This window comes from Ursus maritimus, unplaced genomic scaffold (assembly GCF_017311325.1).
Source record: "Ursus maritimus isolate PB19 unplaced genomic scaffold, ASM1731132v1 scaffold_10, whole genome shotgun sequence".
Taxonomy (NCBI): domain Eukaryota; kingdom Metazoa; phylum Chordata; class Mammalia; order Carnivora; family Ursidae; genus Ursus; species Ursus maritimus.
Window position 1 is genome coordinate 6,375,434 of NW_024423344.1, and position 26,252 is coordinate 6,401,685.

Here is a 26,252-nt window from a genome sequence, read left to right on the forward strand (position 1 = left end):
GTATATATATATATTTTTTCTCAATAGCTTTTCATCTCTTCTCTTAAGCATTTACCACTAAGGCTTAGGAGCCCAAAAATGTATGTATGAAGAAAGAAGTTCTCATTGGCACCTTTGAAGTTATTAATTCCCTCCAATATGCCATCTTATTCAACATTTTCAATACTAAAGCTGACACTTGATTGTTCCCTGTAGAAATGCTAGCCATCTGGAAAATTGTGTGTGTGTGTGTGTGTGTGTGTGTGTGTGTGTGTGTTTGTGTGTTAAAGGTGAAATCTCTACAGAAAGCAATTTAAGAAGCTTCAGGAAATCTTCATTCCTCTGGATAGATTTGGGTTTTAAATCTGGGAATTTGTATGTTTTCTCAGTATTACTAGTTTAATTTAGGGACTGAACCTTCAGCCACTAGGTAAAATAAAGGGTCTGACACCATGCCTGTATTAGCAGTCCATGACAACCCTAATGAGAATCTGGGCGGAGCTCTGGTAGGACCCCGAGTTGTGTCCCATTAGAAATTAAGGAATACTGCATTCACCAAGCTGGGAGGCTATGGCACAGGCCCGCAGGCCAGGGACATGGTGAGAATGCTGACGGAGCTCTGTGTCCCCCTCACCAGGAAGCTCTGGCCTGCCCTGGTAAGTTTTATTCCCACTTTTAATGGACGGGTGTGTCACAGCAACAGAGCAGCACATGCGCAGTGACCAGTGATACTCGGCATTCNAGCGCTGGCGAGGGGCTCGGACTGGGAGGCGTTGTGGCCAGCGTGTATTTGTTACGTATAGCTGGGTGTTGCTTTGCAGGAACACTGGTTTAAGTTTCCCAGGTACTATAATTTTTCAAGAAAAGCTGGGTATCAAATTTTTCATGTGACATCATCTGGCTTTTAAATTTTGGCTACAAACACTTTTTTTAAATATGGGATGAATTACCTAAACTCAACCTATTGATTTCCTGGCCACCCAAATTGACCGTTGGGACCTTTTGTCCACTTAAGCACAAACTATTGTACTTCTGCTCGTAAGCCAGTCTTGGTCTTCCTGTCTGAGACCCGTCCTGTCCAGTTCCTGATGGACTCCTTCCTAAACCCTACCTGCCTTTCTTCCATGGTACGTAACACGCGGCATGTGTCAGGTATCTGTTTGCTTCATACCTGTCTCCTCACCAGCACGTAAGCTGCTTGAGAGAGGGCCTTTGCCGTTCTGCGCATGGCGGCGTCCTCGCCGTGGGCGTCCCATGGCTACTCACTGTGTGAGTGGTCCACCAAGCTGAGGTCTCAGATACTTTACAAAATATGAATAGAAGGCCATTGTCATGAGGCGAGTGCCGTGATGTGCAGAAGAGACCAGCAGAAGCAGAAAAGAGAGGATTCACCACAGACAGTGAGCGATTGTTCTGCCAGGGTCAGGAGTTCAGGAAGCAGCAAATATTCCCCAGACAAGGGGTGGCAAGCATTTTCTCAGCACCTGCTGTATGCTGAGTGATTTGTTTGTTTGCTTTTTTCACCCAGAGGGAGTGGTAAGGAAACTACCCAAATGGTTTCTTTTTCCATTCTTCAACCAGCATTGATTGAGAGGTTATATGATCCACAAAGGACAAGGGATGGCTGCCGGATGTTCACTCAGAGCTCTGCAGACGTGGATGGGGGCGCAGGAGGCGGAGGGACTTCTGAGGAGCAGGGTCCTCAGAGAGCAGCGCCGGGTGGTCCAGGGCCCGAGAGGCCCCCTAATCCCCCACTGTCCCTCCAGGCCTCCTCACCAGTCTCGCAGGGAATGGTAGGTTGCTCTTGAACCAAAGAGCTGACTCTCTGGACGCAAAGTCAAAATGAAATATCTTCTGACTCCCAAACACAGGCTCTCCCCCCCCAACCCGTCCTCCTCTGTCCCTTTCCCAGCAACGGGCCTCCTTCCCTGACCAGGCCAGACACTACTTATCCCCGTATCCTCTCTCACCCTCCGACCATTCACCAGGCACTGCGTCTCCTTCTTCTGAAATGCATTTCTTGGTGTTGTCTCTATTATCCCAGTCAGCGGTTAGACTCATCATCTTCTTGCCAGTCTGTCTCCTAGTCCAATCCGTCATCTCTACTATTGGTGGCTGAGCTTCCATATATGAACATCTGAGTGAGGTATTCGTACACACCGGAGTCTCTGCTGGCTCCCTGTGCACAGGGTTCCGGTCCTGCCTGCTGTCTGCCCAGGCTCCCGCCCCCAGTACCATCCGAGCTGTGCCTGGGCTTCCTCTCGCCTTCCGGGCCGGCATCAGCACCGGCTAAGGTATTGCTGCTCTGTGCCAGGCATGCAGCGGTTTCAGGCTATTGTGTGCCCCCTCCCTGCGCTCTTTCCTTCTCTGGGGGGCCTCTCCACCCCTAGAAACCTGTGCACGTTATAGGCTCTTAATGGCTAAAGGTTAAGTAAAGGATTTTTTTCCTCTATATTTCAATGTAAACTTTTTTTTAATAATATTTATTTTGTTATATTAGTCACCATACAGTACATCCGCAGTTCTTGATGCAATGTTCTATGATTCATTACTTGCATATAACACCCAGTGCACCATGCAATACGTGCCCTCCTTAATACCCATCACCGGCCTATCCCAATCCCCCACCCCCCTCCCCTCTGAAGCCCTCAGTTTGTTTTCCAGAGTCCACAGTCTCTCATGGTTCAATGTAAACTTCTGTCTCCGTAACCTTGAATCCTGGGCAGTCTGTGTAGAGAAGAGAATGCTGAAGTGTATTCCAGCCTGACCCTGAGCCTGCCCTCACCTACCCTAGCTGGTTATGGATTAGGCACACCTGGGGGAGCCTTCTGGCCGGTTTTATGTGCTGAGAGTTCCTCCTTGCTCATCTGTCAGCGTGGCGGTCTCCAGCGGAAATGGGACTTTTTCTACACTTTCTGCTTATTTATTTGGTTTTATTTTTAAAGTCTGTATCTATGTAATAAGTATGCCACTGGCTTTACCGACTGGAGACTGTTATTTAGGAAGTATTCCCGGTTTTACATGTGCTAACAGTGTTCCACATAAACATGAGATTTTTTCCCAACATAGCAGAGGATTTGTGTACAGCTGGTCTTCGCTCTCACATCATTCTCTCCGTACCCCCAAGTCTATGATTCAAGGAAAATTGAGGAGGTCCCGCTGGCAGGTGCTTTCCAGAACTTACCCATGGTGGCTCAGCTGCAGCCTGGGAGCTGTGGGTGGCGGCCAGTCTCAGCCCTTCGTGTGCAGTCTTTTTGTTTCAGTAGGTACTAGTGGGGAGCCCAAGATTGCATATTCTTCATGTGGCTGCAACCTTCCCTATGCCTATTACTCCCTCACACAGCCTGCAGCTGCCACACATGGATTTGGGATTTTTTTTTTTTTTTTTACTGTTTTCATTTGTTGTTTGCAGAAGTTAAACACATTCTGGACACATTGTAATTTCTCTAAGAGTCAAGAAGACTTTAGGAGTAAGTGCAGTGGCTGTATTATTGAAATATTGAAGTTAAAATTTAAGTCCTTAAGGGCAGGAAATTAAGATTATTATGTTCATTTTTTTGCATGGCATCTGTAAGGGGTTGTTCAAAAAGTGAGCATATGTTTTTTAAGAAACTGGTTTTGTCATTAAGCAAATAAGTAGTTCAGGAATTGAGATGACTTTGCATCACTTATGTTACGTTTTCTATGATGACATAATGGATACCAGCATTTGTCTCTGTGAGCAAAATGTAGATCTTCAGTATGCAGCTGGTAGTTTATCTTTTTGTGTGAGATCAGTAGCACTCTATATTCTTTTGCTAAAGTGTATCTGACGTACGTAATCACGTAGTCTTTAAAAGCACTCTGCAAATTTTAATTGTCTAGAGATCATTTTCTGCAGTAGTTTCTTTTTAAATTTATAAACTTGGTCACCATTGTGTTTGGTCTGGGGACTTTACAATAACTCCAGGAACCAAGCAGATTTTAAAAATTGCGCAGTGGCTGTCTCATTGATACATCGAATGTTAAAAATTTAAATCCCAAAAGGTCAGAAAATTAATTAAGCTAAAGTGGTTATGTTCATAGTAAAATTATTCCTAGTTAGTGTGATATCAACCGTGGCAGCGATTCACTCTCTCTCTGAAATATACAGTGACTCCCAGAGAGGCAGTCTGGGCAAATGTGTGACAAGCAACTGTTCCGTGGAATTATGGGAGGGTCATTGTATGCAACAGCTGACTGATCACTTACAAATGCTGATTTTGCTTTCTTCTTGCAGGAGGGTCACACTGCAAAATCATTTTGTTGTAGGAAAAGAGTTATCTACTTTAAGAAGAATTCCACATTTTTAAAAAATTGCAAAAAAAAAATCAAGATTGGAATAGCAATGCTTGTTAAAGCATATAAATTATTTTTGAGATCTTGTACACAGCTATTCAAGGATATATTTACTTAGCATGTAAAAGGATTCCCAGTGCTAAAATCAAAATCTAGTTTTTTGAAAGAAAATAAAGGAAGCCTAGTAGCTTTGCTATTTAATATCCTTCATGAAAAGGAAAGTACTTAGTTTCAGGGACTTTTTTGACCTCAAGGACTTGAGCTCAGTCACAACTGTTAGTCAAATTGTCTTTCAATAAGTGGCAGTGATTGTGTGTTTTCAGACTTTTTCTAGGCGCTGGAGGCTATGTGAATAAATAGTCTCTCTCTCTCTCTCTTTTTTTAATAAATGATACTTGCTCATTAACAGCTGCTGCCAGTTTTCTTCCATATCGCCCACCTCCTACATCGCTCTTCTCACACTGCCTGGGATGCCTTTTCAGGAAAACATAGATCTTTTAGAGATGTGAGAGGTAAAAAGAAGGAGTTGCAACATAAGATATTGCAGCTCCCCTGAAGAGGGGTTCTTGGGGCTCGCCTGTGGACGCAGTGGTTATCACCCTGCACAGGAATGGCCCCCATGTACCACCCGCATTATTCTACTTTGCTTACTCGTGCATCTTAAAATCCCAGCAAACAAATTCATTTAATTTGTAAGCATTAGAAAATACTCTATAGCATTAGTCATTTGGGAAATGCAGATGCAAACTACCAAATCTAACACTGCACGCCCATGGGAATGGCTAGAATCGGAAAGACCAATGGTGTCAGTGTTGACAAGCATGAGGAGAAACCAAAGCATGCACACAGGGCTGGTAACAAAGCGAAATGCCACCACCAGGTCTTTTTGTTAGAAACAGCCTTACCATCTCTGTAAAGTTGGACGTACACTTGCTCTGTGTGTCTGTTGGGGTTTTGACAGAGTAATTCCAATCCTAGGTATCTACCCAGGAGAGTTAGGAGCATATGTCCATGCAAAGACCAGTATACAAATATTTCTAGAATTATTCATAATATCCTAAAACTGGAGACAACCCAATGTGTAATAATGGGTGAGTGAATTCAACAAATTGTGGTATATTCATACAGTGGACTCAGGAACAAAAAGGAATTGATAAGCACAGAAACACCAGACAGATCTCAAAGCCTTAGGCTAAGTGAATAGGCCAGACAGAAAAGACTGTAAAGTCTGATTCTATTTATGTGGCATTCTAGAAAAGGCAAAACTCTAGTGACAGAGTAGTTCGATGATTGCCAGGGGCCGGGTCGGGGCAGGGGGATGGGATTGCGTGCAGGAGGACAGGAGGGCACGTTTTGGGGTGATGGAAATGTCCTGTGCCTTGGTTATGGAGGAGGTTACAGGACTGCATACCTTTGCCAAAACTCATTGAATTGTACACTTAAATGGCCCAACTCTACTGTATGTTAATTATAACTCGATGAAGGTGATTAACAAAACGTCATTTCCGTTAAAGTTTGTATGTTACAGAGAATTCAGTAAATTGGGTAATCTCAGTAATCTAAGATAAACAATTTTTTAAAATCAGAAATAGAAACATTTTGTAGGAGGTGGAGATGGCCAGTGTGGAGAATGCTTGATGGGAGTGGCAGTAGAAGTGACCTGAGGGTACCAAACAGGTATGTGGGTGCTTGGTGGCAAAAAGCCAGATTATCTCTTAAGAATGTTTGCTCGATGCCTGTGAGATAGCATCCCATCTTCCTTGGAATTATTAGTGTCGTAGGAAATCCTTGAAACATTACACATTTAACAGAGATTCCTCTGACTTTCTAATGAACTTTAAATTTAGAGATATTCATAGATTACAACAAAGTAACATCTAGAGCAAAAAGGTATAAGTTCTGCTGGCATCAACAGCTGCCAGTAGGGGCCATGAGAAATTATCTTGTTTTCAGCCTTCACCTTTTTTATTTGCCTAGAATGGGTTTGCTGGATTTGTGCTTTGTCTTTAGCTTTACAAACTTTTGTGTCATTAGGGTTTATAAATGCAAAAGTATTGAGAGTGTTAATGCCGTCAGAAAACAGGTGTGATTATATTGGAAAGGAAAATGATAGTAAACAAATGGAAGTGGCCGGAATAAGGAGAATGTTCACTGTGGCTGGTCTGGGAGGCTGGACGGTGGGAATGACAGGAGAATGCGCACTGGTGAGAGAAGGTGCATCTGACAGTTGGCAAGGGACAAGAAAATAGATGGCTAGAATGGAAGAACAACAAAACCATTTTGAACCCATGGTCCAGAGGATGAGCATTATGGTTAAATACTCATTAGCCCAAGGTTAATTCGGGAGAAGGGAGTTTGCTCTCGAAGGCAAAGTAAGATTTGGCTGAATTGCTGCTCATGAAACTTGAACCGTCCGGCTTTCAGCATCGTCAGCTCTGAGCCTGTTGGAATTTGCAGAACATCAAAGTGGGGTCTGAGGCAGCTGCTGCTAGTTCAGCGTCTAAGAAATTCCTTATGACACTGCCAAGCTCGTGGAGGGAGAGGGTCACCTGCCTTGACAGATTTCAGTGTTGCTGGAATGGTTTCATTTTGAGGAAAGATTCCTGCTACCTGCAAATTGGTAGACAGGCATCCAGATTCTAGAAATCTTCATCTTTCCCAGCTTATTAAATCCAGAGTGATTAACAGTAGAACGACCTTTCGGATCCCATCTGCTGTGTGTAAATTGGGCAGGTTCAACTTCGACTGTACTTCAGGTGAACCTCTGATCTGTGAGCAGACAGATGACCATTTCCCGAGCTCTAGGGTGGCATGTCTGTGGTGTTTACATGATTTTGTTTAAAAAGCTGGGAATGCAAAGGCAAGTGCTGAGCTTGCTGATAAGAAATGTAGGGTTCCCAGTACAGCACAGGTGAGGGACAGGTGAGTGAGTGGCGTGGTTATGGCAACAGTCGGTAGCTGCACTTGCTCACTTTGGCTGTAAATCGTGTGTGTTTTTAATTGTGAAGGAAAATAATATTGTAGAACATGTATGAAAACCTGGAAATAGATTTTTTTCATATTAATGCCTAACAGGCAAATTCTAATGAAGGATTTTGGAATGTTCTGTATCTTTCTGGGAATGAAACTCCCGGTCCCAACTCCCTATGCCCCTCATAACAGCTAAGTCCATTGTAACTTTCAGTAATTGGTTTTTTATTAAAATAAGAGACTGCAGTATAAATTTTAGCGACTGGGCTAAATAGGCATTAACAGGCCCTGGGATCCAACCACAATTTGTAACATCGTTCCTTTGGGAAAATAGATTCTAAGTGCCCAATAACTAACTTACAAATAGACTTTTGAATCATAGTCCATTTGAGAATAAGGAACTGTTTGTGATAGTAATACCTTCGATTGGCTTGCTTGAGAACTGCACAGAAGGGACCTATATTCTGCCACACATGTGCAGTGAACCCAGCTAGTCTGGGTTTGATCAAAGATTATTGCTGAGTGGGCACTGGAAGCCAAGGAATTAAAACCAAAGTAGAGGCTGGAGACAAGTCAAGGGTGGAGTTAGGAGGATGGATTTGGAGAGGTTTTAGTGGTGAGGAAGGTTTTCAGTCTCACAGGCAAAGGTGTGATTCTGTGCAAATGAAGTGAGAGGAGAACAGGATGGTTCAGGTAGGAACAGAGGTGAGGAATAGAGAACGTTGCAAGCAAAAGGAGTAGGATATGAGGAGTAAGAAGGTTCAACTGGAAAACAAACTCTTAACTACAGAGAGCAAACTTGAGAGTTGCTGGAGGGGAAGTGGGGGGGGTGAAGGAAATAGGTGATGGGGATTAAGGAGAACACTTGTGATGAGCACCGGCTGTTGTATCTGAGTGATGAATCATCTGGTTCTACACCTGAAATTAATATTATACAAATGTTAACTAACTGGAATTTAAATAAAAACTTGGGGGAAAAAAAAGGAAAGGAAAATGTAATGCAAAATGTCCCAGGAAGGCTGAATGGCCCACATGGTAACTTAGTAACGTTTGGTGCTCTTTTTGCAACTGGACAGCATGACTGCCATGTTTCTAACAGTCTGTAGTTCAGCACAGCCTTGGGGCATCATTCACTCCCGCGGGCATCTCCTGCTGCAAGACGCCTCTGCTGCCCTCCCACCCCGCCCATGTATTAGCAGTCTTCTCTTCCATGTTCAGTACGACACATGTATCTGTTGTGCAGTTAGTACATTTTATTAGACAATAAACACGAAAGCAGTTATTGCGCGCTCAGTCTGTGTGCCCTCACATTGTCTTGGGCACAAGCCGCGTGTTTTCATCTCCGTTATCCATTATGCCAAGAGTTGTAGTGCTGCATCACCAGTGGGCTCAAGGAGTTGGCTTTTGTCTTTGCTCAGTCCGCTATACAGAAATACCATAGACGGGGTGGCTTCCACAACACAAATCTATTCCTCGTGGTTCTGAAGGCTGGGAAGTCTAAGATCAAGGTGATGGCAGATCCATTGTCTGACAAGGGCTCTCTTCCTGGGGTATGGACTGGCTGTGTGCATGCTGTGTCCTCCTGTGGCTGGAGGGGCAGAGAAAGGGAGAGAAGGAAGAAACTCTCTGGTAGCTTCCTGTAAGAGCACTAATCTCATTCTGAGTGCTTCTCCCCTGTGACCTAATGACCTCCCAAAGGCTCTACCGCCAAATACTCTTCCACTGGGGATTAGGGTTTCAATGTCTGCATTTTCGGGGGATACGAACATTCTGTCCATAGCACTTTGCGTGGTTCAACCTGAAAATATTTCAACTTAGTATCATCCGTGTTCCCCAGGCCACTGTGGGCATAGGAAGCTCTCAGGAAGATGGGCCATGTGGGTGACTCTGTGTCCCTGCCTGCCGCTGTTGAAACTCCAGCTCCCTTTCGGGTCCTTCCCTACACAATTGATTGACTGACTATGGGGGGAAGGGGAAGATTGTCTATGTCTCAGTAATCACATTTCTGCTATTCACAGTCCCAGTGCTGGGCACCCTCCCTGCTCGTGCCCCAGAGCCTCACACACCAACAGGCAGTCAGCTGCCAACACTCGGCTGAGGAAGAAGGGTTCAGTCTGTCTTTCTCAGTGGACCAGAAATACCCCCATGTGGAGAAAGTACCCTTCATAATATTACTAACTGATGCATATCTTCATTTGTACTGTGCCCCCTTACAAAGACGCCACAGGCAGGGGTCTCCTTATCTCAGAGATTCGTATTCTTCAACCTTTTCCTCCATAAGTCCATGCGGAGGGGGCGGCAACGGGAGTAACAGACACTGGGCTAGACGGTCCCTCTACGACAGTATTGGCATGTTGACCATGGAAAAGATCAGCATAGCTTGCCTCAGCCCTTTTAGTAAAATATTTCCCAGGAGGTTTTTCTGTCCACCACAGACCGACCCCTGGCAAACACACTCCTCAGAATTGCCCAGACTTGTCTGAGCTCCCCGGTGAGCACACCCAGGCTGCCACACCGGGATTTCCCTGAGTGGGTGGGATTTTTTCTACCCAGATTCTAAAGGGCAGGCTGTTTGTACAGATAAGGTAAACATAGATGTTTTGTTTGAGATTCAGAATTATGCAACTAATTAAGAGTGAAAAAGTATAAAGTTTCCTTTATTTTTACTAAAAGTCAACTTTTATTCTTAGGACACTCTTCCATCAATTATGCTTCTGTTATTACATTGACAAAGAAGGCATTGTCAGTGATGGCATTTAGTCACCACCTGAAGTAGCACCACTGTGTATTTTCCTAGATGTAGGAAATTCTTAGTGCATAAATAGTAACCAGAGGAAGAATGGGCTTCATTGAGTGCTTATTATGTGCCAAGCTGAGTGTTAAGCAGGTGGTACCGATTAGTTCATTTGTTCGTAACAAAAGTGCTATGAGGTACCTATTCTTAGCTCTGTTTTACACTTAAGAAGACTATGGACTCTGAGAAAAAAACTGAGGGCTTCAGAGGGGAAGAGGGTGGGGGAAGGGGATAGGCTGGTGATGTGTAGTAAGGAGGGCACATATTGCATGGTGCACTGGGTGTTATACGCAACTAATGAATCATGGAACTTTACATCAGAAACCAGAGATGTACTGTATGGTGACTAACATAATATAATAAAAAAGATTATTTAAAAAAAAAGAATTGCTGTTGAAAGAGGCTAAGTGATTTGCCCAAGGTCACAGACGTATTAAGTAGAGGGTTGGGAGAAGACCCTGGGACATCTGACCACAGAACGGAGCTCTAGACCACAATTATGCCTCAAACACATCTTTCTGATAAGTGTTGTCTCAATTGTCTTGTTGAGAATGAAAACTGAGCAGTAAGACAATAGCAGTTGGACCTTGCTTTGTGATGGTAGCTGATCCTCGGTTTAACTAGAGATAGAAAGATTCCTGTCCATTTGACATACTTCTTCGAGATGGTAATTTATGTTATCAGGGGCGTAAATTATATGTAAGTGTAGTTTAATAACCAAAGGTTGTCCTGACAGAATAATTTCAGCAGACTTTGTGCTCCCCTGATCAACTTAAACCACATTTTTTTATTATGAACTAAAAATTTCATTCTTATATTTGAACCAGATATCCTAGTCATAGTTATAAATTCATTGGGAAGTCAGACATACTTTTTTAAAAAAAAATCCAAAGAAAGATTCTGTGCTTTAATTGAATCTGATTAAGACATCACACCAAGGCACTTGTTTAGGCTGGTAGTAGTGTCCTAAAAAGTGCTGGTTTTTTTAAATTTTTTTTTTAAGATTTTATTTTTATTTATTCGACAGAGATAGAGACAGCCAGCGAGAGAGGGAACACAAGCAGGGGGAGTGGGAGAGGAAGAAGCAGGCTCATAGCAGAAGAGCCTGATGTGGGGCTCGATCCCAGATCGCTGGGATCACGCCCTGAGCCGAAGGCAGACGCCCAACCGCTGTGCCACCCAGGCGCCCCAAAAAGTGCTGTTTTAAAATGTTTAATTTGATTAGATATTTTCTGTAACATGAAAAAATGATCAGTTTGTGTCTTCTTCTGATGACCCATGGAAAGAAGTGTTTTAATCTGAAGATCTCAGCAGAGGATAGAAATTAATCTTTTGTGTATATCCCCTAATACCTTTTGGAGGGTTTAAAGATTGTCTTTGCAAACTGAGAAATATTTGCCATTTAGGTTTTAACAATTTTATCTTTTGGAAAAAAAAATCACACATTTGTTTATATGGTGTTTCCTGTTCTAGAGGCACCAAGAATAATATATATGTAGTATAAAGGAGGAGGGAGAAAAACAGTCATAAGAACCTTAGCAATGAAAGTTCCAGTGGAAAAGAATTTGAATATTCTAGTTCAGCCTAGAATGCAACCAGAGTAGGTTATTGTAAATATCAAATGTAAATATCTTTAAAGGGGATGTTTTCACCCATAAAACAGACTTAGCAGGCAGTTCAGTGGAATTTTAATGTGCATTTATATACACTCACATCAAATTGAACTCTGTATGCTTTACATTAGAATGGGCATGTTCTCACTTTAAGGAACTTTTGATTTTTTTCTTAAGTTCTGTTTTTGATCTATGGAACACACAAAATCATGACCCCCCCCTCTTGTTTCAGGCAACAAGGGCAGCCATTACGCAGCACTGCACTGACCTTGGGAATCTGTTGGGCAAGGAGAACGACGTGGCCCTCATCATCGATGGCCACACACTGAAGTATGCGCTGTCCTTTGAAGTCAGGAGAAGCTTCCTGGATTTGGCACTCTCCTGCAAAGCGGTCATATGCTGCAGGTAGGCATGCACGGGCTGTGCGTGGTTCACATTCCAACATGGCTATCTCTTGTGCTTTTATTAAAGAAGACTGCGTGGAAATTATAGGGGTCAAGTTTCATTTAAAAAGCCAGCAAAATAAAAATACTAGTTTAACTGTCCATTCACAGATTTGCGGAGAAGCAGTTAGTGGTTTTTACAGTTTGGTTTATTGCCTTCTGAGAAGATAAAAGAAGAGTCAGGGTCTCTCTCCTGGGAGATTAATGGGAATAAGTCTGCCACGAGCAGGTGTGGGACGTGAGAAGAGCCCTACGTACTTGGGTCCTTGGTTTTGGATATCCAAGCTCAGCTTCCAAGACTTGTGGGATATATACAGTGGCTATTTCTAGTCAGTCAGTAAGGAACTTTGGTTGGGTCCATGCTATTCCAATTTTTATGTCAGGATCTAACCAGACAACTTCGTTGGTTTTTTTTTTTTTAAGTTTTTATTTTAATTCCGACTACTTAACATACAGTGTTATATTAGTTTCCACTGAAGAAGTCCTGTTGTTCTTTCATGAAATCTGGGAAGGTGTTTGAAGGTGGGCATTGCTACATTCCATTGACTCCTGGCTATGTGAGGTCCAGTTCTGATAGTCAAGATTTGAGAGTCAGAATTATAAAGAAAATAAACTACTAGAAAGATGTGCAGCACCACCCTGATTGTGCAGCAAACAACTTGAAAGGTGAGAGGAGAGCTACTCATTTCTGAAAACATTGTGCTTAGGCATTACCTGGTACATGGTTAAATGCACAATCCATATCATTGCATTAATAATCTCATTTATGCTTGCTCTTATATTTTACAGTTACACAGTTTTTATACATTGTCTTCTTGGGTATTTTGTCAGAAGTCAGTTATCAGGATGCTTTTAAATTCCTCCTGCATTAATCCTTTAAGAACGCCTGTTGGGGATTCGATCATGGTCTGTTCGGAATAATGGCTGTCACATTGACAAGATGGTCTTGCTGCTTCTGCCTTATTAAAAGTCTCTAGTGACATCATCTCCTATGCCTCTCTACCCAGACCTCTCATGACACTGCCTGTTTGGGATGGCCCATAAGTCTGGGGGAAAGCTATTAGGAAAGTCTCTCCCTTGTCTCCCCAACCTTGCCCCCCACTCCCAGTGGTTCGTATCTGAGACCAAACAATTTGTTGCTGTTTCCCCATGAATACATCTCCCTACTCAGAACCCTGAGCTGTCTTCACATGATGCTAGTTCTCTCTCATTTTATCCTGCTCTCTTGATTCCTCTCTGTAATTTGGGACATGTCATCAAAGGTCAAGGAGAGCTGGGGTGGCAGCTGGTGGAGGCTCCATGATAGAAGGGAATGTAGGTGTTGCGTTCTGGTTGTTGGATGTTCAAGAACCTCGGGGTGAGGAACAAATTCAAATGTGTTTGAAACAGTGAAGAGAACTTGGTGTTATGTCTAAGTCAGGGAACTTGGTACAGCTAAAAGGGAACTGGGATAGTGAGGAATGACCAGAGTATCTGGAAATGAAAGGCCATGCTTCCTGGTTTTATGATCATCTCTCTCTCTCTCTCTCTCTCTCTCTCTCTCTCTCTCTCTCTCAATCTCTTTTCTCTCAATCTCAACTTAATTGAGATATAATTCACCTATCATACAATTCACCCATTTAGTGTATAGTTCAATGGCTTTTAGTATATTCAGAGAGTTTTGTAACCATCACCACAACCAATTTTAGTATATTTTAATCACCCACAAAAGAAACCCTCTTATCTATTATTAATCAGTCCCCATCCTCCTTCACCCTCCCCCAACCTCCCTCAGTGCTAAACAACCACAAATCTGCTTTCGTGTCTGTAAGGATTTGCCAATTTGGGACATTTCATGTGAATGCAGCTATATAAGATGTGGTCTTTTTCTGATTTCTTTCACTTAGCATATGTTTTCAAGGTTCATCCACGTTGTAGAATAGATCAGTACTTCATTCCTTTTCCCAGCTGAATAATATTCTATTGTATGGCTAATGGATATACCATTGTTAGTCATCCGTCTTGATTTGCATTTGGGTTGTTTATACTTTTTGACCAGAGTAATGCTGCTATGAGGATTCATGTGCAAGTTTTTGTATGGACATCTGTTTTCATTTCTCTTGGGTATATACTGAGGAGTAGAAATGCTGGGTCAGCTGGTAAGTCTACGCTTAATGTCTTGAAGAACCGTCAGAGTGGGTTCCAAAGTGGCTACACCCTTTTATATTCCCACCAGCACATCCACATCCAACCATCAGTTATTATCTGCCTTTTTCATTGTTTGGCCTAGTGGTTGTAAAGTGGTATTTCATAGTTTTGGTTGCATTTCCCTGATGGTTAATGATGTTGAGCATCTTTTCATATGCTTATTGGCCATTTGTATATATTCTCTGGAGAAAGGTCTGTTCAAGTCCATTTTTAAATTGGATTGTTTGTCTTTTCGTTATTGAGTTGTAAGCATTCTTTATGTACGCTGAATACAAGTACCTTATCAGAAATATGGTTTACAAATGTTTTCTCCCATTCTATTGGCTGTCTTTTCGTCTTCTTGAAAGTATTGTTGACAGCATAAAAGATTTTAATTTTGATGAAGTCCAATGTATCTGTTTATTCTTTTACCCTGTGCTTCGGTGTCCTGTCTAATGGCTCCCTTTGTTAAGTAGCTGATATTGTGCTTTCTTTCCTGGGCTCTATTTGGGCCGTTTAACTCAGGGACATGCAAATGGCAAGAAGGGGAGGAATTGTGGTGAAATCTTCTTTTCTTGTAATTTCTTCTTTGTGTCTGTGTTATAAAGCTGCTGAGTAGGTCCGTGATTTCTGTGAGGTCCTTAGCACTGGGGGATGTCACTGTCCCACCCTGAGCCAGAAGTCATGACGAGGGAGTCCCTCTCTCTGCCAGCTGTGAGTTGGTCAAGGGACCATCACCCTGACTTGTTGGTGAGGAGAAACAAGCAACAAGAAACAACACGGAAAAGTCTGGTAAACTGTAAATCAAGGCAAACGTGCTCTCACTTCATGGTTTTTCAAAGGGAAATCAAAACGAGACCGTTTGGATTCTCCGGGGAGAGCAGGAATGCCTTCAAGGCTTTACAGGAACACGTTCTTTGCTTGCCAGGTGCTTGATACTAAAGAAAAACATCTTTTTCCCCTTCTTTCTTTGGCTGCTTTCAGAGGGCTTTGTGTGTCACATAAAGCTGTGCACTCAAAGACTTCCCAGGAAGGAGTTCAAACTGGAATTGGCACAGAAAGAGGAAATTTCAAATTAAATACTGTTACTGTCTACAGAATAGAAGCACTAATTGAAAAAAGGAATCTAGGATAGTGTACTAGTTTACCGCTCCAGGAGACATTTCTTGGCTGGTCTCATACTCAAAATTAAAAAAAAAAACAAAAACCCAACACATACTTTTTTTTTTTTAATAAAAGCACTCGTGTACTTCAGATGTTGCTTACTATTCATTGAGAATTTAAACCTAAGTTGAATTTAATATGACTTCAAACATAAGGTTGACCTTAATTCTCACTTTTCATCTTTAAAATGCAATCATTGTAAAGGTTACCCTTTTCTCTAATAATAGAAGAAAATAATTTCTTTCGGAAAATAACTTCAGTGAAATCATGAAGCACTGTCGGCCATCGATATTGATTCGGAGACCAGTGAATGTTTTATAAAAACTGATAAATACTTTTAAGCTAAAATAATGTTTTAGGCAGAAAATGGGGCAAATAATGTAAGAATTTGTGAAATATTTTGCTGGCATTAGACCAAACAATTTAGCTAATTGTATATTATTATACCCAAATATTTTCCATGTAGTTAGAATCCTAGAAAGGTCATGAAAAGGTCAGCCAAACAGGTACAGGTCAGTACTGTACTGTGGCTTACTGTTGTAGCTGCCAGGGACAGCGCCACATTGTTCGTTGAGGGAGAAACTTGTTGGTCTAATAACATTTTTGTGGTAGGCTTGATATCTGTCCTGTATGTTTCTGGGTGTCATGGAATAATGAATAAGAGTATGTTACACTACTCGCCTCTCTTCAACTTTGCATCTCATGTGGGCCTCAACTCCTTGAAAGCAGGGCTTCAGTGAAGCCAGGAGATCCCCAGATGCCAGTGACCTCCATCTTGCCATATGCAACAGACTCTCAATTTCTTTCTTGACTCCTCCTCAGCAGCTGATGTCAGTGGCTCCCCCCACTGGATTTGCCTCTATTTCTGTGACACCTCTTTTTCCTCCTACATATGTCTCTTCCTTATGGGATCTTTTCAGCAGCCTTTGAAATGTTATTTCCAAGGTTTCGCCTTTGGCCTTATCGTATTCCCACCCATCTCTTCTCCCTGGTGCATTCCATTATTCTCATGATTTCATTTACCTTCCATATTAGTGATTCTCAACTCCAGGTTTACACTGAATCACCAAGAGAACTTAAACAATTTGTTCTCCTCAGAAATTTAAAAATGGGAGTATCATAGGACCCAGCAATCCCACTGCTAGGTGTCAACCCACAGATTAAAAATGGGTCATCAGACAAAAACTTGCATGGTCATGTTCATAGCAGCACGATTCACAACAGCCAAAAGGCGGAAACAACCCAAGTGTCCATTAACGGATGAATGGATAAACAAAGTGTGGTATATCCATACAGTGGGATATTATTTGGACACAAAGAGGAGAAGGCACAGATACACATGCTACAATATGGATGAAGCTCAAACACATACCTAGTGAAAGGAGCTGTCATAAAAGACTATGTATTAATATGATTCCATTAATAAAATAATCAGAGTAAGTCCATACAGACAGAAGGCAGGTTAGTGGTTTCCAGGGGCTGAGGGAGGAGGAATGGGGAGTGACTGTTTAATGGGTGCAGGGTTTCCTTCTGGGATGATGGAAGTGTTTTAGAAGTAGATAAAGGCGGTGGTTGTACAACATTGTGAATATACTAGATGCCACTGAGATGATATACTTTAAAATGGCTAGTTTTATGTGATTTGAACTTTATCTTAAAAAAAAAAAAAGAAATGAGGGGCTCAGCCGGTTAAGCGTCTGCCTTCGGCTCAGGTCATGATCCCAGGGTCCTGGGATAGAGTCCCGCGTGGAGCTCAGCAAGGAGCCTGCTTCTCCCTCTCCCTCTGCCACTCCTCCTGCTTGTGCTCTTTCTGTCAAAAAAAAAAAATCTTAAGAAAAAAACAAATGAATAAAATAATTCATCCATGTAAATGAAATGTTTGTTGAATGAACAAAATGAAAAGTTGAATGAAAGTTTCATTCTTTTGAATGAAATCTTTATGGAAAGAAACAAAAAAGATGGATTCCCAGGCCCTACCCCAGGACAATTAAATCATTTTAGAACTCTAGGGATTATACAACCCCCTGGTTGATTCTAATGGGTATTCGGGGTTGAGAATAGATGGCTTCCCCAATCCGTCGGCATGTCCAGCATGACCCATTTCTAGAGCCGCAGATCTGTAGCTCCACCCACATCTGAGACTTTTTCACACTGACATTCTTTTGACACCTTAAATTCAAAATGTATGAACCGAATTAGTCATAACACCCTCATCTGTGCACCTCCTCATTCCTTCTGGTCTTCTCTACTGATTTTCTGAATTTACTGTCTCACATGATGGTACCGTGTGCCTCTCAGCTGCCAGAGCCTTTTGGTAGCATAAGAGGCATGATTTTGATTTAAGGAAACTGTAAGAGACTAAATCATATGAGCTAATTATTATATTGAGTCAGAAATTGCACTGTCTAGGGGCGCCTGGGTGGCACAGCGGTTAAGCGTCTGCCTTCGGCTCAGGGCGTGATCCCGGCGTTATGGGATCGAGCCCCACATCAGGCTCTTCCGCTATGAGCCTGCTTCTTCCTCTCCCACTCCCCCTGCTTGTGTTCCCTCTCTCGTTCCCTGTCTCTATCTCTGTCAAATAAATAAATAAAATCTTTAAAAAAAAAAAGAAATTGCACTGTCTTAATTTGTTGATCCTTGGTAAATATTATCTTTGTTTTTATAAGTGAAGAAATAAAGGCCTCAGGACAATTACACTGTCTCACCTAGTAGTGATGGAGGCATTGTCTCTTTATCCTAGATATGAGCAGCACAAGGCTGTGGCAGTTAATTTATAGTCAAGTGTTTATTACTGTTAGTACTTGAGTTTTATATGAAGTTTTTGCTTTTAACATATTTTTCAAACTGTAGATTTTGGTTAAACCTGTTTAGCGTGTGGGATCTGCTTTTCTCCAAGAAGTCCTGTAGAAAATGTGTAAACCATTTTTTATACGTTCAAGAAGGGGTTCTCTGTTCTCTCTTCCTGGTGTCCTTGGAACTACCATCTTTCATGTTTTCTCATTTTTCCTTTTTCTTTGAAGTTCTTTAGTTTTGTCAAAATGTAGATAAATTTTATAGGCACAGACTTGGGTTGGTGGGGTGTGGGGGACTGTCTTTGACCTCTTGAGAACATTCAGAAATTTTGAAAGTTAACGTGTATCATCAGGAAAAGAGTCATGAAAGAATCATCAGGGTTCCCCTTGTGAGGAAGTTAGTTGATGGCCCCGCCACAGTTCCCTGCAAACACAGGTGATGCTCATTGTCTCCAGTGCTGCCATATTAGCAGACATGATTTATGGCTGTATGTCTCTGGGCAAGAGATGGAGTGGGAGGAAAGCACCACAGCAGGGATTCCCACTGCATATGCAAATGAAGGGTTTCGGAAAACATCATTTATTTTCTTGGATGTGTTTTGACTTCTGTCTCTCAGGGTAGATTCAAAGATAAACATGTGTGAACCTATTGTGATACCATAGAAATACAGTCAAGAGAAGAAAGCAGAGTGGGCACAATGAATGTTTCTAAAAAATTTTTGGGTTTATTTTTCTAACTTTAAGAGTGATTTATATTTCTTGTAGAAAAAAATTAGAAAATTCAGATAAGCAAGAAAAAAAGAAAACAATTCATAATCCCACCAACCAGAGTTCATCACTGTTTGCAATTGGTATTTATTTATTTATTTATTTATTTATTTATTTTTAATAATAATTTTTTATTATGTTAGTCACCATACAGTACAACCCTAGTTTTTGATGTAAAGTTCCATAATCCATTACTTGCATATAACACCCAGTGCACCATGCAATTGGTATTTAAATCTAGATCTCTTTTGGTTAAAATACTCTTTATTGGAAATGGGTTAGCTTATTCACAAAATGTGAAATGAAAAAGGCTATAAACCCTTAAAAGGGTGATAGGGTAGCCTGGGTGGCTCAGTCTGTTAAGCATCTGACTCTTGATTTTGGCTCAAGGCATGATCTTAGAGTCTGGGGTCATGGGATCAAGCCCCACGTCGGGCTCCGTGCTCGGCAGGGAATCTGCTTGAGAACTCTCTCTCTCCCCTTGCCACTCCCCCCACTTGTGCTCACACACGCACACATTCTCTCTCTTTCAAATAAACAAATCTTGAAAAGAAAGGGTTATAAAAGTTTAGTTTCTATGTCAAATAGTAATACAAAGTGTTTTTTAAAAGCTCGTGAGTATTCTCTTATATAAAAACACAGTGATTAATCTATGGATTGGATATTTGGGTTAACACGTTATTTTTTTTTACTATTATTATTATCAGTGTAATAAGATTTTTATAGCTAAATCTTTGTAAAGACATTTGATGATTTCCATAAAATAATAATGGATTCAAGAACAAGCCACCTAAAAATTGGCAGAAGGGTTTGTACCCTTCACCTAAGAAAGTGAAGTTATTTGATTTGGAGTGAGAGAGCTGTGGTCCGTAGCTCACTCCCTGCAGGGACATATGTGTTCTCCTTCATTTAGTCAGCAAAGTCTGGGGCTTATTATCCTCATTAAGAAAGGGGAGCAGTTAAGAGATTACTTTGTGACAAGATGCGTAGAGGAGTAGGGTCTGAAAAGAAATCAGCACAGCATTTTTATACACTGATGGTATATCATTTCCATAGCTGGCTCACTCTTATACTCATTTTCTGGACTCTCTTAAGTCTGTGACTCACTTAGCCTGCATCCAAAAACCTGTACATCAGTCTTACCTTCAGACAACTTAGGGTAGAAAAGAACTGGCTCTTCTAATTTGTCCTCCTCTCCAGCTTAGCTTTTTACATTAATGAGGCATGATGGATAATAAGAAATCTTAGAACATTATGCATTTTGTTCGTGGTATCTTTCAGCCTGTGAACCACACACAAGAATGATACCAAAACAGAGTTCAGACACACTAATTAGAATTGTACCACTGATTGTGTTTTGGTTGGCCTTCGCATCGGTAAGGGGTCCAATCATACACTTGCAAAAATAAAACTTTTCTTTAGTTTCCTTCATGATATGATTTCTCAGCATCATACACGTTTAGTTATAAGTCAGCTTCCTCCGTTGACATCTTATTCCAGAGAACATTATTAACTTGTCAAGGTTGTAAACCGATCCTTGGGTTGTTTGGATTACAGCTTAGCATGTTTGCCCATTTGTTGATTAAATGCAATTAAGGTAGAATTCATTCTTAGACAGGGTTTTTTTTTTTTTTCGTTTAGCTCTAAAATGAATGCTATTATTTGAATGATTGCAGCAATTTTATTTGGTCCTAACTGGCCTTATTGTTGCTCTGCTAAAGGTGAGCGTGCTCGGATGTAATGGTTCTCAGCATCATGTTGAATAAAAACAATATCCAAAAGCCCGCAGTTTAAAAAATGTTTTTCCATCCACAGGTTTGACCAGTATTTATTCAGAGTGAAAATTAGATTGGTGTAGATCCGGTACTGTGTAGAAATAGCTTACTTAATCATTGTATAGACTGGCATATTTAGAGACTTTGCAGGATTAATACAAAGTAGAACAAGGAATCCTTTTCTAAGTAATTCTTTCTAGCTTAGAAAAAAACATTTTATTAAACTTCTTGGAATCAAAGCCAATTTTCATGATGACTTATGTTTAGAAGTGGAGCACTATTTCTATCTTAAATAACTCTTGCAGGAAATAATTTATACCAATCACTCTAGAATATCAACGCTTGACTATTAAGGATTTCTAATATTTTTTTATTTTTCTCCAGCCTTTTAAAAGTGACATATTATCACTATTTACATATAACTCCTGCAGGTGAGAAATAGAAAAATAAATTAACTTGTCACCTTAGTTGCTTGTGTCCCAAACTAGCAAAATACTTTGGTGAGGAATACCGTACATGTGATGAACTGTGGGCACATATTTTAGTATAAGATTGGGAATACAGAAAGCTCTTCTTTAAGAAAATCCATTATTAAGTAATCCAAATTAAAAGCTAGCACTTGTGGCATGTGAACGAGACAGAAATCTCAACCAGGGGCATTTTGTAATAGGCTTTGATATATAATAATATGCTGTATAATTGGAAGCACATGTCTTAGGAAATTTTTTTTGGTTATAAAATTGGTGTTATACCACTTTTCTTCTGTAGTAGAGCTGTCATTCTGAACAGTGCTGAGAAGTGGTTGGTAGAAGTTCCCTTGGGTTGATAATCTTCACACTAGTGTGTGGTCGATACAGAAGCCTAGACACAAAATGGACAGCGGAAGTAACGAGGCCCTTTCTTCTTGTAAGGCAGCAGTCTAAGAATTACGGTAACAGGGTCTGTGTGATCTCCCATCTATCCCCTCAGCTGCTTTCAACACACTGGAGCCCCCATGAGATGCCAGAAGAGCTCATAGACACATCACTTTTCAAGTTTTTTCCTGTGTTTCTTCCTCTTTTTTCACGAATGATTAATTCATCAGTGTGTGTCATTTTTGACAATAGTGCTTGCCAAATGAAACAAGGTGATGTTAGGTCAAACTGGGGTCCAAAATTCTGAAGTAGAAGCTCATAATATTTGGCATCTTTCCTACTAGAAAAACAAACCATGAAAAAAAAAGTCAAGAATAGAGCCTAACTAAACATGTGGAATATGTCATAAATATTTATATCCCCAAGTCTTGCCTTGTGATAGTATTTGTATTTAAGGTGTTTTTTTTTTCTCTTTCCTGTGAAGTAGTTCAGAACGTGTTTCATTAATACAAGTGTCATGTTAACTTTCATTAGGAAAAAATTCACTTCTTCTGACAACATTGACACCTTTCTGATCGAGAGTATGCAAAGTAGCTCTTACGTTAATTGGTCCCAAAGAAAATTATGTTTTCCAGTTTCCTGTCTATACATCTGACACTTTCCCTCATTTAGTACCTGCTGAATTATCGATGCTTTCCCTTTCCTGATTCTGACAGCCAGGATTCGTCCTCTGACTTTGAAAACCATCAGGAATACTCCACCCCGGAAGCTTTCCTGTTTCCAGTTTGAACAGGGAGCCCTGGGGTTATAGTTAGCAACTACACACAGATTGAAGCCTTCTCTGTTTTGTTTGTTTGCTTATTTGTTTGTTTTTCCAACTGTATTGAGGTATAATTGGTATACAGAAAATTGCATATAATTAATGTACAATTTGAATTTGAACGTATATATACACTCTTGTTACCATTACCACAATCCAGGTAATGAACATAGGCATCACCTCCAAAAGTTCCCTTCTGTCCCTTTGGTTTGGGTAGTGTTTCTGTGTTTTTGTTTTGTTTTGTTTTTGTGTTTGGATGCAGTAAGAACATTCAACATGAGATCCACCCTCTTAACTTTTTAAGTGCACAACATTCTAGTGTCAGCTGGAGGCGCTGTGTTGTACAGCCAATCTCTGGAACTTACTCTTGTGTAACTGTACCTTTCTCCCCATTGAGCAGCAACTCCCCAGTTCCCCTCCCCCATCTCCCGGTGACCACTGTTTGTCTAGTTCTATACCTTTGACCCTTTTAGATGCCTCACAGAAACGGAATCATGCAGTATTTGTCCTCCCATGACTGACTTATTTCACTTAGCATAATGTCTTCCAGGTCCATCCATGCCGTCACCATGGTAGGAGGACCTCTCTGCTCAAAGCGTCTCTGATTCAGTTTCTCACTTGTTTAACTTTAAAGACGAAACAAATGACAAGAAATGAATGGTTCCATCCTTGGCCTCTCTAAGTCCTTAAATATTATATTCAGCCCCACTTAGGGCAACAGGTAAATTGTCAACAACAAAAGATATGTCAGATTGATGGAGCTAACTGAAGTTGCTCAATTTTGGAAGCTGGGCTTGATTTGACTTTTATGGTTGGCGAGCTTTATTACCATTGTCATCTGCACAGCTTTGCTGGGTCAGCAGAGACTAAGAGCTTCTGCTGAAAGATGTAGTTTCTGCTGTTTCCTGTTAATCAGCTAACTGAGCTTCATCACAGTTCCAGGGCCAGGCAGGCTTCGGTGGCTTTGTTCCTGATAGGCCAGCAAATGGAAAGAGGCAGGCAGACGGATGGACAGACAACTACCCTCGCCCCCACTATTCTATCAAAACCTTGACACCTGGGTCACTTGAGAAACACAGAGCCAGCATTTTTCTCCTGCTAAGCAAGTATTCATAGCAGTGTCCTTTCACCACTTGGACATAGCAGTCATTAAAGACCAGAGTAAATACACCAGCTTGAAGATAATCCTTTCTCAAATATACAAGTGCCAAGTTAAAACCATCTGTCAATCATTTGTGCATTTTTTCCTTACCTTTATTTGTTTTAGTGGATAGGTGTTGTTTGAAAATTTTGGAGCTTGAGAAATTAGCAGGCCTCTGTTATCACGGTATTTTGCCAGTTCACAGATAACTGAAACTTGGGTTCATGTTTTTTCTTTGTAAAATCATGACGAATGTACATTGAATTTTTTTTTCTCAAACAGAAAATTACAACAGGGATCCTTGCTTATTTATAGATAATTTGAGTATTTGGGTAGGGATATGTTCAATGTTTTTTCAAACTCTGTGCTCACATCTGACTGTGAATTTTGAATGATAAAATCTGGAAACAAATATAAGATTAACATAGAAGGTGGTGAAGCTTTTTTAAAAAATGGAAAACAAATAAGTGCTGAGTGATGTTCATGTACTCGAACAACACTTGGGCTCTGGACTGATATTGCTATGTAACTGTAATTGTATGTTAACACCTGTAAGTATAAACATAGCCACTTACAGAATAATAAATGGTGGATGCTTTAGTGTTAATACCAACATTTCATCAAGTCTGAAAATATTTATAATTAGAGAAGTGAAAGAAATAAAGTAGGGGTTTGCTGTGGTTCTGCTCGTGTTTCCTTTGTTGGAAAACTGCTGCAAAGATTCTTGGGTGTGAGTCCATTGTTGGGTGTCTTGCCTTTCTCCATTTATACTCAAGACTGTTTCAAGTCAAAGATTTCTTAGCTTAAGTGTTGTGAGTGTGTTGAGATAAATTGTGGAGAACAAGAGGACTTTTCCTACATCTTCTAGGCCTATTTTAAGATCTATTTTGTTGTACTGGATCCTGTTATTTTGGGGGAATAAGCTGGTTTCGGGATGACGGCCCAGGTAAGTGCATCAGCTTGCTGGCCTGACCAGGCTCCGCACTGTGGCCCGGCCAAGGATGTGTCTACTGATGAAGATGGATGAGTAAACACAAATGCCAAGAGGACTCAGTGTGGCGGGAGGGCCAGCCTGTAAAGGACAAATGGTAGCACAGATCACTGTGAGGTACTGTAAAAGTCAAATCTAGGAAGACGAGGGGGTGTCATTAGCTCAAGGGCTGGGTATCTGGTGGGAAATACTGATGTTATTGGTGCTAACACTCAAGTTGTCACTGTGTCCAAACTGTCTGGAAGCATTTAGCATTTACGCCCTCAGAGATACCTTAAAGCAGTCCTGCAGAGGGGAAACTTAACAATCCTTACCTTATAGCTTGGAGAGCATAGACACAGGTGGCTAAGCACCTTACCCTGAGTCTTATAGGTCCAAGGTTTGAAGCCCGGCAACCTAACTCCAGAGTTGATGCTGGAAAACTACTCTAAAGATGATGGTGAGGGGCTGAAGTGTTTTTGTGCAGATAAGCAGAGCTCGCATGTGTTTAGGAAAGACAACAATATGAAGGTCCATATAGACCATGTATGTGAGGCAGGAGGCCCTTTCAATTTTTCAACTTCACGATAGTGGGGACGTCAAGCAGGGTGGTGGTAGCCTGAGTCGCTGACACAAAGAAGATATTCAACCAACTGCTGGACTGAATTTTCAGATTTTCTGTAATGGACTGTGATCCAAATTAGCAGTCATGAAGGAATTAGAATCAATAACTTCTAGTGAGCAAGTGAATGTAGTTGGGTCTGGTAAGACAGGGGAGAAGTTAAGACCTGCTGTAGGACAGGGCACGTCAGAGGGGATACAAGAGGAGGAATTAATTTCCAGCATTTCTAGGTGCTGTATAATCTCCAGCAGCTGCCAGGGGTTCAGGTCTGGTGCAGGTGGGCGTCCACCAAGTCCAGATCTCCATGGTGATAGTCTGTTCATCTCTCTAAAGCTATGGAAAATGTCTTCTTGGATATTTGCTTTCTAACTAACATGTATGGAATGACCATTTTGGATCAGTCACTATAGTTTGTGCTGCCATGGGAGGAAAATGAGAAAGAGTCAGAGATACTTAGCTTATGGTCTCCCTTAGCTTATGGTTCTTGTGGAAGAAAGTAACATGCCTTTAGAAAATACATAAAACCATACATGCAGAAGACAAGAACTGATTGAAAGTTAGATACTGTAAAGCTGTAAGTTCCAGTATTTATTATCGGAATTTGTCTAATCAGGGGACATTTTCCAGTGAAGGCATGCTCTCTTTACCTTTTGCAGATGGTGATAGAAGTTTTCAAACATGGGGAGAGGCAGACACTTGCCTCATAGATGAACCAGGCTGGATTTGAGAAGGGCGAGACTTCAGAAGGACTATAACTCTCACAGTTGGAACAATCTAGGAGACTGGATGACACATCCTTTTGGGACACTAGATGAAGTGTCATCTTCATTCATAGAACACATTGGTCCCCCCCCCTTTTATAACCACAAAGAAATGGCAGCTATTTATAGTTGATTTTGAGGAGGCACTTCTTTTCTCGTGTTAATTTTCATGAGGTATGAAACAGTACCTATAAGCAGACACTCAAAAGACGTGCTCTCCTCTATCAACTTACTTTGCTCCAATAGAATGTTGACTAGGCTGCTGTTTGACTTCAGGTTTCTGAGCCAGGGTTTTGTGAGCAG

The 26,252-nt window shown here is 41.2% G+C and overlaps 1 protein-coding gene across 1 annotated transcript in view; it reads left to right on the top strand.

Annotated features, from left to right (window-relative positions):
• Positions 1-26,252, top strand: part of LOC103664303 (phospholipid-transporting ATPase IB) — a 565,982-nt gene that overhangs the window by 267,914 nt on the left and 271,816 nt on the right. Inside the window, exon 25 of the mRNA XM_040621665.1 lies at positions 11,906-12,078. Within this exon, the coding sequence (XP_040477599.1) occupies positions 11,906-12,078 (173 nt within the window). The remainder of the gene's footprint in view (positions 1-11,905; positions 12,079-26,252) is intronic.